This window comes from Lactuca virosa, chromosome 5 (assembly GCF_052849685.1).
Source record: "Lactuca virosa cultivar CGN04683 chromosome 5, Lactuca_virosa_CGN04683_v6, whole genome shotgun sequence".
In the NCBI taxonomy this organism is placed as follows: domain Eukaryota; kingdom Viridiplantae; phylum Streptophyta; class Magnoliopsida; order Asterales; family Asteraceae; genus Lactuca; species Lactuca virosa.
The window spans coordinates 360,201,717-360,215,964 of NC_136430.1; the positions used below are offsets into that span (position 1 = coordinate 360,201,717).

General features: G+C 39.6%; 1 protein-coding gene across 1 annotated transcript; it reads right to left on the reverse strand.

Annotated features, from left to right (window-relative positions):
• Positions 1-352: 352 nt before the first annotated feature.
• On the reverse strand, positions 353-1,822 carry LOC145115559 (auxin-responsive protein IAA1-like). The gene is made up of 5 exons (XM_079051869.1): positions 1,545-1,822; positions 1,225-1,406; positions 1,020-1,119; positions 862-926; positions 353-760 (listed from the first exon to the last, which is right to left on the reverse strand). Exons 1-5 carry the CDS (start codon positions 1,778-1,780, stop codon positions 690-692), a joined length of 654 nt encoding a protein of 217 aa, XP_078907995.1. The 5' UTR covers positions 1,781-1,822; the 3' UTR covers positions 353-689.
• Between the last annotated feature and the right edge of the window lie 12,426 nt (positions 1,823-14,248).

Genomic DNA, 14,248 nt, shown 5'->3' on the forward strand with positions numbered 1-14,248 from the left:
ATTTGAAGATTTTAAAATAATATTGTCTTTAAATTTTATAAAATATAAAAAGACAATATTTTGATAAAATGGTTCTTTTGTTCTCGTGGTTTAAGCATAGAGGTTGCAAAAATATTTGCTGAAATGATTGTGTAATTTTCCTTCTAATAATTAGTTAGAACTTAAAAGTGTCAACAGATGATATTTGTAGCTGTTTAAAAAAGGAACGAAAACCGTTGATGAAATGTAATGTAATTTCATCAACGACACATGGTCCCTCTATAATTTACTTTGACTTTTTCATAGAATCTTGCTGCTAACATGTCACCCAACTAATCATAACATGCAAATACACAGTTTTTCAACATAAAACTTGTTTTAACCCATAGATTTATATTTTACAATTCGTATAACGTATAAAGAGAAATTCCCAAAATATTAAAAAAATAATAATAAATCTCAATCACAGATTGAGAAAAAAAAAAAAAAAAAGACTCTTTACATCGTGAACAATTATCCGTGTGTTAAATGTAAAACGGTGGGATCCAAGAAAACATACGACTGTTAACGTATATGTAACTGGATTTCAACCGCTTAAAAAAAATTATCTTTTATGTGTATACAGTCACCATCATATACCATATCCATTTCCCTTCGATCATATGCGAATGTAGTAAATTGAAGAAACTCGAATCATTTACACCCATGGATCACAAATGAAAAATACCTTTTTCAACAACTAGAGATGGAGAATTTTGAAGGTGTTCTTGCCTACTTGGAGCTGAATCAAAAACAGACAATATGAAAATTTTAACCCAGTTATAATCGCATGTGAAGGCTTCATCGTTTTCGTAATAGATTGAATAAAGATTTCGTTTTCACCTAGTCCATTAATGGCTTCTGAGCTTATCATTAACCTTATTCGCTTGCAAGTCTCGAAGAACATCCTGTGATTAAACAAATAATCAAAGAAACCCGTTGATTAATTTTGAAAATTTGGAAGATTGTAGTACCAGTTTATCAAGTTTGGGGGAACTTACGTCCATGGAACATCACCAATAAGCATCCAGTCTCCATCTTTATCCACATACGTTATAACATATTCTTTTTCCATCAACTTTTTCTCATTCAATACGCTATCTGTAATTTTAATCGATATGTTATGACGAACATATTTTAATAGAAAAAATAAAGTTTTATGATAGTTTGGAACCCTAAATCATCAACTCATCATCATATACTTACTTGTGAAACAGGAGAATATGTCTTCTAGAGCGAATAGAAGCTGCTGATAGCCTGTATATGATCCCAGATCTACTTTTCTCAGATATGGTGCTCCGTCGACAGCCACCTTTACAAACTTAAAATTACTGTTCACGGCGTTCTTCCTGTGTAAGTTCACCGGTGGCCACCCGACCACTCGTTCTCTGTAACATTCATGTGAATGTATCAGTCTATGTATTTCTAATTCCCCCGAGTTTTTAATTACAGTCACAGTGTGTCGATTTAGAGTGCCAAACAACGAACATCAATGCACTTAATTAATGGAAGAGATTACAACTTACGTTTCGGAAGGCGGTTTTGTAGCGTCGGAGCATTCGGTATCCGATTGATTAGCTTCGGAATCTTCATTGCTGCTTAATTTCAAATCAATCGTTTCCAAGAATCGTCGCTTTGCTCCCAAATTTCGACCTCGTGAATCCCCTGGTAAACCTAAGGTAAGCGCTGTTTCGTTGAGATTAAGGCCGTAATCGGCGGCGGTTGTTATCTCCGACGTGATTTTGGACGTCTCCGACGACATTTTATTAGGTGAAGTCGGAAAAAGTTTCCGGTTTGAGATACAGATGCGTTGTGGGCATGTTGCGTAGTTATAGAGGGAGTAAGCACCAAACAGTTATCCAGTTATAAGTCAACACGTGGCATTAGAATAAACGGTTGAGATTTTCTTTTGGGTAATGATGAAGGGCTGGTAGTCTAGTTGGTGAGAGTACCAAATGTTGAGATGTTTTGGAGTACCGAATCAAACCCATGTGCCCGTGTGTGCAATTGATGAAAAAGAAAGTGAAACGGATACACATGTCGGGTATTTCGAATTTTCTTTTACATATTGGTTTTAGAAACCAAAACTGTAAGAATGATTTTTATGAGTCTCTCACTCTTAACCTGTGTGTTGACCAGGCAATAACCACTATTTTATTTGTATTTTCTTTTTCAATTCCAATACATTATATATACTAATTTAATATACTATTTTATAACCCATCAATATTTTCTTATCTACTATTCGTTTAAAAGGCCTTATTCAACTTCAACTTCAAGAACTTTGGAGTTTTTAACCAAGTAATTGTAGTTGTAAAAAGTAATTACCATTTGCTTGTAGTTTGTAAATTATTTACCAAATAATTGTATTTTTTTATTTAAAAAGAAATTAATAAAACAAATGGGTCCATGACCCTCTCGTCTTCTTCCCTCACCTTATGCATTCTTTCTGTCAACGATTGCCCTCGCCGTTTGCCGCCTTCCTTCCCTCTTCAGCCATGCCACCCTTTTGTTGTCCTCGTCATCCACCACCAATACATTATGCTTTTTGCTTATGAAACTGTCTGTCAACCTCATTGCAATCATAAGCCATCAGTCCAATGTTTTGCACTCAAATCTTCATGTGGCAGCTCCTAAGTGATCCAAATTCTCATTCACCCTCATTGTTTTCGTTATCTGCAACGTCCAAGCTTCTTGTTGAGTTAGCTCAAGTTCAAGTTTTGTGATCGGATTAGTAGCCAAGTGTACCAAAGACATTGCAACACTAGGTCTCCGGTGCTGCTTTTGGCATCAGTGATTAAGAAAACAAAAAAAGTGTGTAAACGAGGGAAAATATGGACAATTTAATCAATAAGATGGTCTCCGTTTGCCTGTAATGTAACATTGGGCGATACCTTACTCCACTTCTCTGCTCCTTGGAACTTTTCCAGCGCCCAACACTCCTCCACTACCCATCTTCGTTTTCCCTTTTCAACCAAGTCATTCAAACTTCATTGCCATGGGGTCGCAATCTTTGCTCCACCGATTCTCCTACGTCACACTACATATAACGGAAGAGCATTCCACCATGGCAGCAAAAAGAAACCAATTCTACGAGAAGACTAGCCTAGAGAGAGAAACGGCTGAGATTATTTTAATGATCGGAGACCATGGCATGGACATTGTTTCTTGTTTGTGTTTTGGTGTAAACGGTGGGGATGGGTCTTGGTACCATCGAAATGGTTATTTAAAAGGTAAATGTTAATCTACAAGAGTTAGGTAAATAAATTCTAGAATACAATACATTGGTAAATATTTTTTATAACTACTATCCTCTAGTTAAAAACTCAAGAACTTTGACATGGTGCCACAAGCCGTAGCCAGCTTTGCTAAAATAGTGGCGAACATGATTGACAAACTATGCAACTAGGAAACCAAAAATATGAGGCGCAAAAAAGGGAAAATATATTCAGAAAGATCGTGAAGCTGCCCACCAACGTCTCATATATGATTATTTTGACAAACAATCAGTTTTTTAAGGGTATTTTTTTCGGTGACGCTTCCAAATGCATAAACATTTGTTTCAGTAGTTGAAGACGTGACGGAAGCATGTTCATATTTCCAACAACGTCCAATGCAAGAGGTACAATAGGTTTTAGTCCATTAGAAAAATGCAAAGTCAAACTTCATATGATAATAGATAACACCCCACCCAATACACTAGATGATAATCTTAGAATGTCTCCAACTATCATACAAGAAAGTCTTCACAAAATTTGCAAGTATGTCATGAAGTTGTATGGTTCACGATCTTAGAATTAACATACTTACAATGACATCCAACGATTGCATGCTCATCATGTAAACGTACATGGCTTCCCTATAATGTTAGGAAGCTTGGATCACCTCCACTGGGAATACAATAATTGTTAGAATGTATATCATGATCAGTACACATAGGTTGTCAAACGATCATACTTGAAGTTGTGGCCTAATAGGTTTGTGGATATGAAATGCCTTCTTTGGTGCTCTCGATTCGCATAATGACATCAATGTTATTAATGTTTCACCGATATTCAAAGACGTATATAACATGACTGCACCAGATTCTTCGTTTGTAATGCATGGATCGTCTTATATGTACGCGTATTATCCTGTGGACAATATCTATCATGAGCGTTTTGTTTTTGTTAAAACGTTGAAAAATACCCAAAAAAAACCCCATAATTTGTTGAGGAGAAAAAGATGAGTTAGGTGATGTATAACATTTGAAAGACAAAATCCAGTTAAACCAAACCAAATAAATCGATAACCTATCAAACCGACCGAATAATAATTGTGTTTTTTCTCTAAAATAAATATAACATTTACTTTAATAAGATTTATGAAATATTTATTATTTTGTAGTTTTATTAAATTACATTCAAATTATTTTACATATTTTTAGATGATGATAAAAACAAGGGAAATTGAGTAATCTAACCATTTTTTGGGTGTTTTTAAAAAATATATTTTTTTTATTTTTAAAATGACCACTTGTTCCGGAATGGGGCATTCTGGAACATATTTTGGACTCATTTTCGGATGGGCCGACCCATCACCTTGCCTCCAGAATTACCATTTTGGATTATCCGTCCGTGTTCTGGATCAGGAATTTGAAATTCAAATTCCGGAATATAATTTGAAAAATCCGGTCCCTCGAATTCATTTCGGATCTTGCTTCGACTTTCCAATTCGATTCCGACATGCGGCCTCGACCCTGATTCTGATCTCCGACATGCAACTCCAATCTCTCGCACGCAACTCCGACATGGAAGAAGACCACTATGACCTTGTTATTTTATAGGTACGTTCTTCACTTCAAAAACCTAGTTTTCTTTTTTGTATAACGTGCTTATTCATTTACAATTACTTTTCCAGAATGCGTAGAACACCTCCAGATTGAACTGAAAATGTTCCAGAGTTTAAATTATAGATACCATTGTTGTAGGACCAATAGAAATGTAGTTTAGATGTTTGGGTATTGTTAATTTACATCGAAATGTACTGCTCTGGATCTTAAAATTTCATTTTGGAAGCCTATGGAATGCGATGAACTGTTCCAAAACACGAGGAACTAGTACGGAACACTAGGAACTGCTCCGTAACTGGTCCGAAATATTGTTCAGTTTTCTTTTCGGAATGAAGTAATAACACCTTTTGGTTTGTGCAGCACGACATGGTTTTTGATGCATCCATTACACAGTCCTGTAAACCTAAAATCGGCGGGTAAATTCTCGTGACATTCAGAGATAAACCCGGATGCGAGACTATGTTCTAGAATACATGTTTTGGGAGGTGGTTAGACATTCCTAATGTAGATGTGGATCATTTGCTTCTACATTACGTCTTTTACCGCGAAGTTGTCACGGACCCTCGAAGCCTAGTAAAGCAAATGGTTTTTGAGATTGGGGGTTATGAGCTGTCTTTTGGGAAATAATTTTTTCTCATCATCGGCTTCCGGTTTGGTGACTATTTTCCTGCTTCTGTATCTGGTGCCCCCTTTAGTTCCTGTGCCTTTCTAGTGGTCCCGAGGAATGTCTCGGTCAAATTAGAATATGTTATGACGGTGTTTAAACATTCACTTTATGAGTTATCAAACAAGGATGCAATCCGTGTATGTCTTCTATAGCTGTTAGAGAAGGGTTTCAATGGGCGGTTGCCTAAATAGCCTGTTACAGAAGAGTATTTCACTTTGCTATCTAACCTTAATGAATTCAACAGGTATAATTTCGTCTATTTTATAATTACTTGTAACATCCCAATATCAGGTATTTTCATTATTTCTTTTATCTTTATCAAAAGTTGCACAATTGGTCCCTTGATGAAAATGGCTTGTGTGGTGATCACAAAAAGGGCGTACTTAACAGTACATGCAACGTACTCATGTAGCATGGGATTACGAAAAGCCAACTAGTACGTTGGGCGTATGTTTGGTACGTCGGGCATACTAGCCCAAACTTCAACCCTAATCTTAAGGGTTGCTCCCTACTTAACCAACATTATGTCCTTATTTGAGCATCCTTATCGGCCACTATACCGTCCCTAAACCCTAATTCCGAGTTTAAGTGTCTTGTGTGAGTTTTTTGAGTTTATTGAGTGTTTTTGGTGCATTTAGTTGAAGAAGGAGACTAGATAAGAAGGGGTGGGTGCTAGCAAGCTTGTAGATCCAGAAACCTTTCCTCCATGTGCATCATTTTCAGGTATAAAGTTTATACCTTGATAAGTTTTCCATTAGATCTATATGGTTGAAGTTTTATAAACTTTTGTCCCCAAGATTGGACCTTTATGAGTTTAGAGCACTCCAGGGGCTTGTAGTTGTCCTTTCATGCATATTAGGACTTGTTGAGTCATAAAAATGATTGGTTGATTAATTCCTATGGTTCATGCATGAGCAAAGTAGCTTAGAATGTGTTGAAAGTTCAAGTTTGTTGCATTAGGACTTTTCTAGCCATGTAAAGGCTTAAAGTCGATGACTTTATGGAATAAGACATCATAGAATGGTCAGATTTGTGGTTGGGTTAGTTGTCTAAAGGGATGAAAACAAAAAGTTGGTAAAAGTGGAAGCAGATGGAGTACGACGTGCGTACTCCTAGGTTCCGACCCTGACCACATGTTGTTCGAGTTGTATGCCCCACGTAAGAAGAGGTATGCCCAGCGTACTCGCCGGGCAGTTGACTTTTGACCTTTGGTCAAGATTTAGGGTTTTAGACCATGGGAATGGCAAAATGGTCTTTTTCCATTAGAGGACTTAGTTGTGGGATTAGACTAGCAAGTTGAGTTTTGGACCGTAATTATTAATTAGGGTTATTTATTTCGTTGATTAGGCGGAGTCTAGTTCCAGCAGTTCGGGTGTAAGGTTTACTTGTCGTCAGTATCATGAGAGTTTCCTCACTTATTATTACCTGTGTGGTAGAATATATGTATATGTGATGACCAGCTGGGTCTCGCTGCTATTATTATGTTATGTTGTTATTATGTGATTAAGACTGCTGATAGTCTCCAGGGTTGCTGATAACCCACATGAGGGGTGTTTAGCCCACTAGGACTGCTGATAGTCCTCAGGGTTGCTGATAACCCATAGTTGTTTATTTATGTTGTGTTGTATGTGGTGTCTTGGGGAACTCACTAAGCTTCGTGCTTACAGTTGTTGATTTTTATGTGGCAGGTACTTCTGAGGGCTGTGGGAAGGCGAACTTCTGATTGTACACACTCACTGGGAGATTTATTACTAGGACAGTTTGAGAACTCTGATAATTTGTGATAATTGTTGTTTGGATAATTATGTGGTTGAAAACTTGGTTTCTGAAACTTATTTTTGGTAAATTAAAAATGTAAATTTTGGTCTAAATTTTAAGGTGTTACAGTTTGGTATCAGAGCCCTGGTTTGAGGGATATGGATGAACCTCTGGGTAATTCCAAACTCAAACTAAGGATCAGAAATTTTATTAAGAACTTAACAAAGAAATGAAGATTTTTACAATAGAAAAATCCATAGAAACATTGTGTGTGTGTGTGTGTATATATATATATATATATATATATATATATATATATATATATATATATATGTGTGTGTGTGTGTGTGTTATGAGCTGATAGAATTGCATGCTAGCTAGTGATAGGGTAAGGAATCTTACAGAAATAGTGTGTTAATGTTGCCTGATTTGCGATGCCTTAGCCTAGGAGTTCATTCTTATGATATTGAATATGTCATTACTATTTGCTTAGTGTATGCTACATAATTGTACATAGTTAGGATTTTTTAGTCTTAGAGTGCCTGATTTAGCCTTTCTTCATATTCCTTGTTTGGTTGTGGATTTGAGGTAGGATCATTTATTCGAATGTCTATCGAGTCTCGTATTATGTACAATTGGCATACACGAAGCAAATTACGAGGACATCGAAGACCTTGTGAGGCAGAGTAGTGCTGGGAGCAGTCTAGCTTTAGTGTCTAGATGCTTAGTTGGGGTTCTAAGGAACCAGCAGGGGGAGTCCATAGCTGATTTGAGGAGATAGAGTCCTTGCGAATTGGGATCTTGAGGTGATGACTTGAGAAAAATACGAGTTGGTGTGAAAGGTAGTATTGGGGCTGTACTACTAGGAGCACTAGATCCGTACGTGGCTTGAGGAATAACCTCAAGGAACTAAGGAGCTTGTAGGAGTGTGTGGGTGTCGGTATATGTGTTTTAGCCTGATTTCTGATAATTTGCTTATGTGTTTCAGTATGGTGGTTACCCGAGGTCCAGGCTCCAGCGACCCCGAGAGGCCGAGTGCCAACGATGATGAGATCCGTAGGATTGTTGCTGCGGAGGTGGCCGCAACAATCAGAGAGGCTATTCCAGAGATGTTTGGGTCTATCAAGACCATGCTGATTGAAACTTTTGATGAGCGCTATGTGGCTGTCATTGAGGTTGTTGCTGCTGCAGCCATCGTAGTTGCTGCTGATGCGAGACCATATGGGGGTGATTCGTTGTGGTACCAAGAGTTCACCAACATGAAGCCACCCGAGTTTGATAGGACCCAGGATCCAATTGCATCTATGAGATGGATCTCTGATGTTGAGGGATGTTTTTTATACTTGCTCCTGTCCGGAGAATCTGAGGGTTCGTTTCGCGCTGAACCTGCTTCGCTTGGGAGCGAAGGATTGGTGGAAGTTTGTGACAACTGACTACTCTATTTTAGAGTATATACTGGTGACTTGGGAGAGGTTTACTGAGATGTCCAGGGACGAGTTTTTTTCCGCGGTTGAGCAGGAAAGGTTGGCTCAGGAGTTCCTGTCTCTCAAGCAGAACACAGACACGGTGACTAAGATCTCCATGATGGTTCATGAGAGGGCTTTGTTCTGCCCTGAGCAGTTGTCCATGGAGCAGGCCCGTGTGAGTCAGTATTTGAGTAATCTAAGGAGGGGATATCCTTGAGTTTATGGCGAACACCATGTATCAGACATTAGCTAAGCTGCACACCAATTCCAGGAGGAGAGAGATTGAGCTGGAGACCCAGGCTAGGGAGGAGAGGGAGACCCAGGGGAGGGACAGAAGGTCAATACAGTCGCAATCGGCGACTAAGCGGCCCAAGCCCGTTGATCGGAGAGTTGGAGGCCATAAGGGCCGCACTTGTGGAAAGTGCAGCAAGGGACATGAGGGACCCTGTCGGTCAGAATCGGCTTGCTACTTGTGTGGCAAGGAGGGGCACTTGGCTAGGGATTGCCCCAAGGGGTTTCAGATTTGCTTCAATTGCAAACATACGGGTCACATGAGGGCGGAGTGCCCTCAGCTTGCATCTAGGGTGGTTCAGGCTCCGGCCCCCGCGACCCTACGTATCACTGATGGCCAGTAGGGGCAGGCCGAGGCACTGAGGGCTCGAGGGAGAGCATTTCAGTTGACAGCAGAGGAGGCCCGTACAGCTCCAGACGTCATGGCTGGTATGTTTTCTTTAAATTTTTGTTGATTTATTTTTGGTGCTTACATTATCGGTTGTGTAGGTACGTTTCTTGTGGATTTTGTGCCTGCGCTTGTGCTGTTTGACTCGGGTGCGAGTCGATCGTTCGTGTCGTCATCATTTTGTCGCGGTTTTGGTATTACGCGAGAGACCTTGAGTAGGTCCTTGAGAGTCTTGATACATGATGAGCGTCTAGTCTCTTGCTATTGATATCTACCGGGGTTGTGTATTAGAGATATTCGACGTTGGTTATCCGATAGATCTTATCCTTATCGCGATGGGATATGTTTGTGTGATAGTGGGTATGGATTGGTTGAGCCGGTTTGGGGCTCTAATTGACTATGAGCTTCAGTTGGTGACGGTCGAGACCCTAGTGGGGGAGTGTTGACTATCTATGATGAGGGTACTAGGTCGGGATCAACCTTCTGTTCTACCGCCAGGGCAAGACAGAGTTTGCAGCGTAGGTGTATGGGTTATCTAGCATATGTAGTGGATACTCGAGTTGATGAGAAAGGATCGACCTCTATTTCTGATGTTTCGGTGGTACGTGATTTTTCCGATGTATTTCCCAAGGAGTTACTGGGTGTGCCTCCTACGAGGCAATTGGAGTTTCGGATTGATCTGATTTCGGGTGTGGGGCGGATCGTCAAGGCACTGTACCGTCTTGCACCTCCTGAGATGCAGGAGTTATCCTCTCAGCTGCAGGAGCTGTTAGGAAAGGATTTTATTCGGCCGAGCAGTTCTTCTTGGGAAGCATCGATCCTTTTTTGTCAGAAAGAATGATGGTTCACACCGGATGTGCATTGATTACCGGGAGTTGAACAAGTTAACGGTGAAAAACTGTTACCCATTGCCGAGGATTAATGATTTTTTTGACCAACTGCTGGGGGCATCTTGGTTTTCCAAGATCGATTTGAGGTCCGACTATCATCAGATGATGGTGCGAGAGAAGTATATTCAGAAGACACCCTTCCGAACTCCCTGTGGGCATTACGAGTTCGTGGTGATGCCTTTTAGGTTCACAAACACACCGACGACGTTCATGGATCTCATGAACCGGGTGTGCATACCTATGTTGGATCGATTAGTGATCGTTTTCATCGATGATATTTTGGTCTATTCGAAGACTAGGGAACAAAATGATGAGCATCTACGATCGGTTCTTGGGGTTTTGAGGATGGAGAGACTATACGCCAAATTCTCCAAGTGTGACTTATGGTTGCACGAGGTTTAGTTTTTGGGACACCTCATCAATCAGAACGGTATCTTGGTCGACCCAGCCAAGATAGAGGCGGTGATGTAGTAGGAAGTGCCGAGATCTCCATCTAAGATTCAGAGCTTCCTCGGATTGGAGGGTTACTATCGGAGATTCATTCGAGACTTCTCCAAGATTGTTGTTCCTCTCACCAGGTTGACCAGGAAGTATGTTGCTTTTAGTTGGGGGCCTGAGCAGCAGACATCATTTGAGACTCTTTGCCAGAGATTGTATGAGGCGCCGGTACTTTCCCTCCCTGAGGGAGTTGAGGACTTTGTAGTCTACTGGGATGCATACAATGTAGGGTTGGGTGGTGTGTTGATGCATAGGGGGCATCTGATAGCATACGCTTCGAGGTCGTTGAAGCCTCACAAAGCGAAGTATCCCACGAATGATTTGGAGTTGGGGGCAGTGGTTTTTGCCCTCAAGATTTGGCGCCACTATCTATATGTTGTTCGGTGTACCATCTACATGGACCATAAAAGCCTGAGATATCTTATGGATCAGCCTAACATGAATATGAGGAAAAGGAGGTGGTTGGATGTGGTGAAAGACTATGATTGTGAGATCTTATATCACCCAGGTAAGGCCAATGTGGTGGCCGACGCCTTGAGCTGTAGGGCGGCGAGTGCCCAGATGCGGGATGTATGCTTGAGGATAACTGTGATGACTCCAGTCGTGGAGATTAACAAAGAAGCCCAGTCGGAGACCATAAAAGAAGAGAATTAGAAAAGTGAACGGGTGATCAGGCAAATTTTAGCCTTTGATATTGATAGCCCAGGGCTTTTGACTCTTCATGGGTGGGTATGGGTACCGTATACGGGTGGGGCCCAACGGATTTTGATGGAGGAGGACCACAAGTCGATATTTTCCATCCACCTAGGGGCTACCAAGACGTATATCGACCTAAAGCGTAACTATTGGTGGCCATGTATGAAGAGAGACGTGACATGGTTTGTAGAGGGATGTCTAACCTGTTGGAAGGTCAAGGCCAAGCTCCAACACCCTCATGGTAAGTTGCAGCCTCTAGAGGTTCCCCTATGGAAGTGGGAGTAGATCACCATGGATTTTATTACAAAGTTGTCGAGGAATGCGAGGGGTGTTGACACTATTTAGGTGATAGTGGATCGTTTGGCGAAGAGTGCTCACTTCATAGCCATTAGCGAGAGCTCTTCTACAGAGAAGTTGATCGATATTTATGTTCGAGAGGTGGTGGCTCGGCATGGGGTGACGGCATCTATTGTGTCGGACCGGGATGTGCGCTTTACTTCCAGGTTCTGGAAGTGATTTCACCAGGAGTTGGGGACGCAACTACATTTCAGTACTCCATATCATCCTCAGACAGACGAGCAGAGCGAGTGGATTATTCAGACGCTCGAGGATATCTTGCGTGCATGCGTCATTGATTTTCGTGGGATTTGGGACTCCTATCTTCCGTTGGCTGAGTTTTCTTATAACAACAACCATCATGCCAGTATCAGTATGTGTCACACCCCCGAACCAGACGGCGGAAACGTCTGGGGGCTCGTGTGACTAACAATTGAATTATCATCACAATGAATATACATGAAACATAACACATTCACCACCAACATTACATATAACAACCATCATTGTTCACATCAAGTACATTGTTATAAATTACATAAGTTCAAAGTATTAATAGTACGAGGAGCGGTGTTACATAAAATAAAACCATGCATACTTGAAAATCTTCCTGCTTAACGATTACCTGAGAATACAAGTTATTTTGAAAACGGTCAACATATATAATGTTGGTGAGTTCATAAGTATGTTTGAATAAAAGTCTTTGTATCCTTTGTAAAAACCCAGAAAATCCGATATTTTCTGTAAAATGTCTGAAAATGATGTGAAAATCAAGTATAAATGCATGTGTGAATTTATTAGTTGTAACATATATGAATGTAGTTTTGATATCTTTGTATTGTAAGTAAGTGATAATTTGAATAGTAGTATTTCCCCAGAAAATCTGATATTTTCTGATTTGTTATAATGTCGAGGTCCTTGTATCGTTAAATAAGTTTTTTATATTGACACAATCGAAGGGTTAATCTCCGAAATGTTAAATTGGTATTGGAATCTCTTTATGAGCCGTTATAACCATACATGATAATGACTAGGTTGCCTGTCTTGGCATTTTTCCAAATGCCGGTATTTGCTCAAGGTTTTGTCGCCCTAGACTGGCCTAGTCTAGCTGTAGCGAACAGCTAAGGCGTGGGGGATCACCCCATATAGATCTATACACAAACTCTCGCTCTCCCTCCAGGAGACTCTGATTATAACTACAAGCTACGATTGTACACTCAAAGGTGCCAACCGACACGTCTCACTAGATTCTCAACCTTTCGTACTATGTTTAATGTTTACGTGTATGTTGTATGTTATCAAATCCAAAGGTACATATATAAGTATACGAAGTTCAATAGTTATGTAAAGGTATAATTTCAATCTACTAAACATGTAAGTTTCAGTCCAAGCCCAATTAGCATGTAAATGGATCACAAAGGCCCAATAACATGTAAGTGGGTAATTTGGGCCCAATAGGCATGTAAATGGACCACAAAGGCCCTACAAACATGTGGCCCCTAAATCAGGCCCAAATTAACATGTAAATGGGTCGCAAGGCCCACTAAACATGTCATGGAAAATATACACTTGAATGGGCCCTTAAGGCCCATTGGCCACGTAACGTGAATATTAGGCCCAATAAAATTGTTATCGATGTACTTCGTTCATTTGTTATTATTTCATTGATTGTTTGAATTCGAGCTTTACCGAATTGAATATAAAAAGTCCTCTTTTGTAAAAACGACGTTTTTGACCAATAATCCTCAAATTTTCAATTAAGGCCCAAAGTTTTGTAAGAATAACACTTTAGTCCATAATTTATAAAAATTTGTAATTTCGTCCCAAATGTTTAGAAATTCACGGATTTAATCCAAAAATTTATATTTTTACATTTATGGCCCAGTTTTGCAGAAAGTTACATTTTCAGCCCTTTGTTTGTAAAATTTACACTTTCGGCCCAATTTTTATAAAAGTTACATTTTGGTCCAATTTAGAAATAAATGTTATTTTCACCCCTAAATTTGGTTTATTTACATTTATGACTCAAACTTTGGTCAAATGACATTTTTTAAACACAAAACCTCCATTTTTTTCGCAAGTTTGGGCCCAAAACCGTGAGGCCCAAATATTTGGCCCATTAAGCTAAAATTTGCATTTTTGGCCCTTTGGGAAGCATGTTTACCATAAAAATCCATTTTTATACAAGTAGGACCTGTTTGATCCTTATAAAAACATAAATGTCGCTTTTTACCCTTATCTTTTCTTTTCTTGACAATTTTGACCCTTAACAAAGTTTTTGCCTTAGATTTTTATATCTTAAACATATAACACTTTTAACTTGATAATATGATGTATAAGGTGTCTTAGTTCATGGATCTTAACTCAATGTTATTTAAGATGTCGAGATTTACTAAGATCTAACACATT

What these genes read in the sequence shown, in the direction of transcription:
- LOC145115559 (XM_079051869.1), bottom strand. Translation starts at nt 1,780, where the DNA reads ATGTCGTCGGAGACGTCCAAAATCACGTCGGAGATAACAACCGCCGCC. An exon ending in ACAAAACCGCCTTCCGAAAC is followed by an intron (nt 1,407 to 1,544) that starts GTAAGTTGTAAT and finishes TGAATGTTACAG; the next exon opens with AGAACGAGTGGTCGGGTGGC. An exon ending in AGAAGCCATTAATGGACTAG is followed by an intron (nt 761 to 861) that starts GTGAAAACGAAA and finishes TTTTTGATTCAG; the next exon opens with CTCCAAGTAGGCAAGAACAC.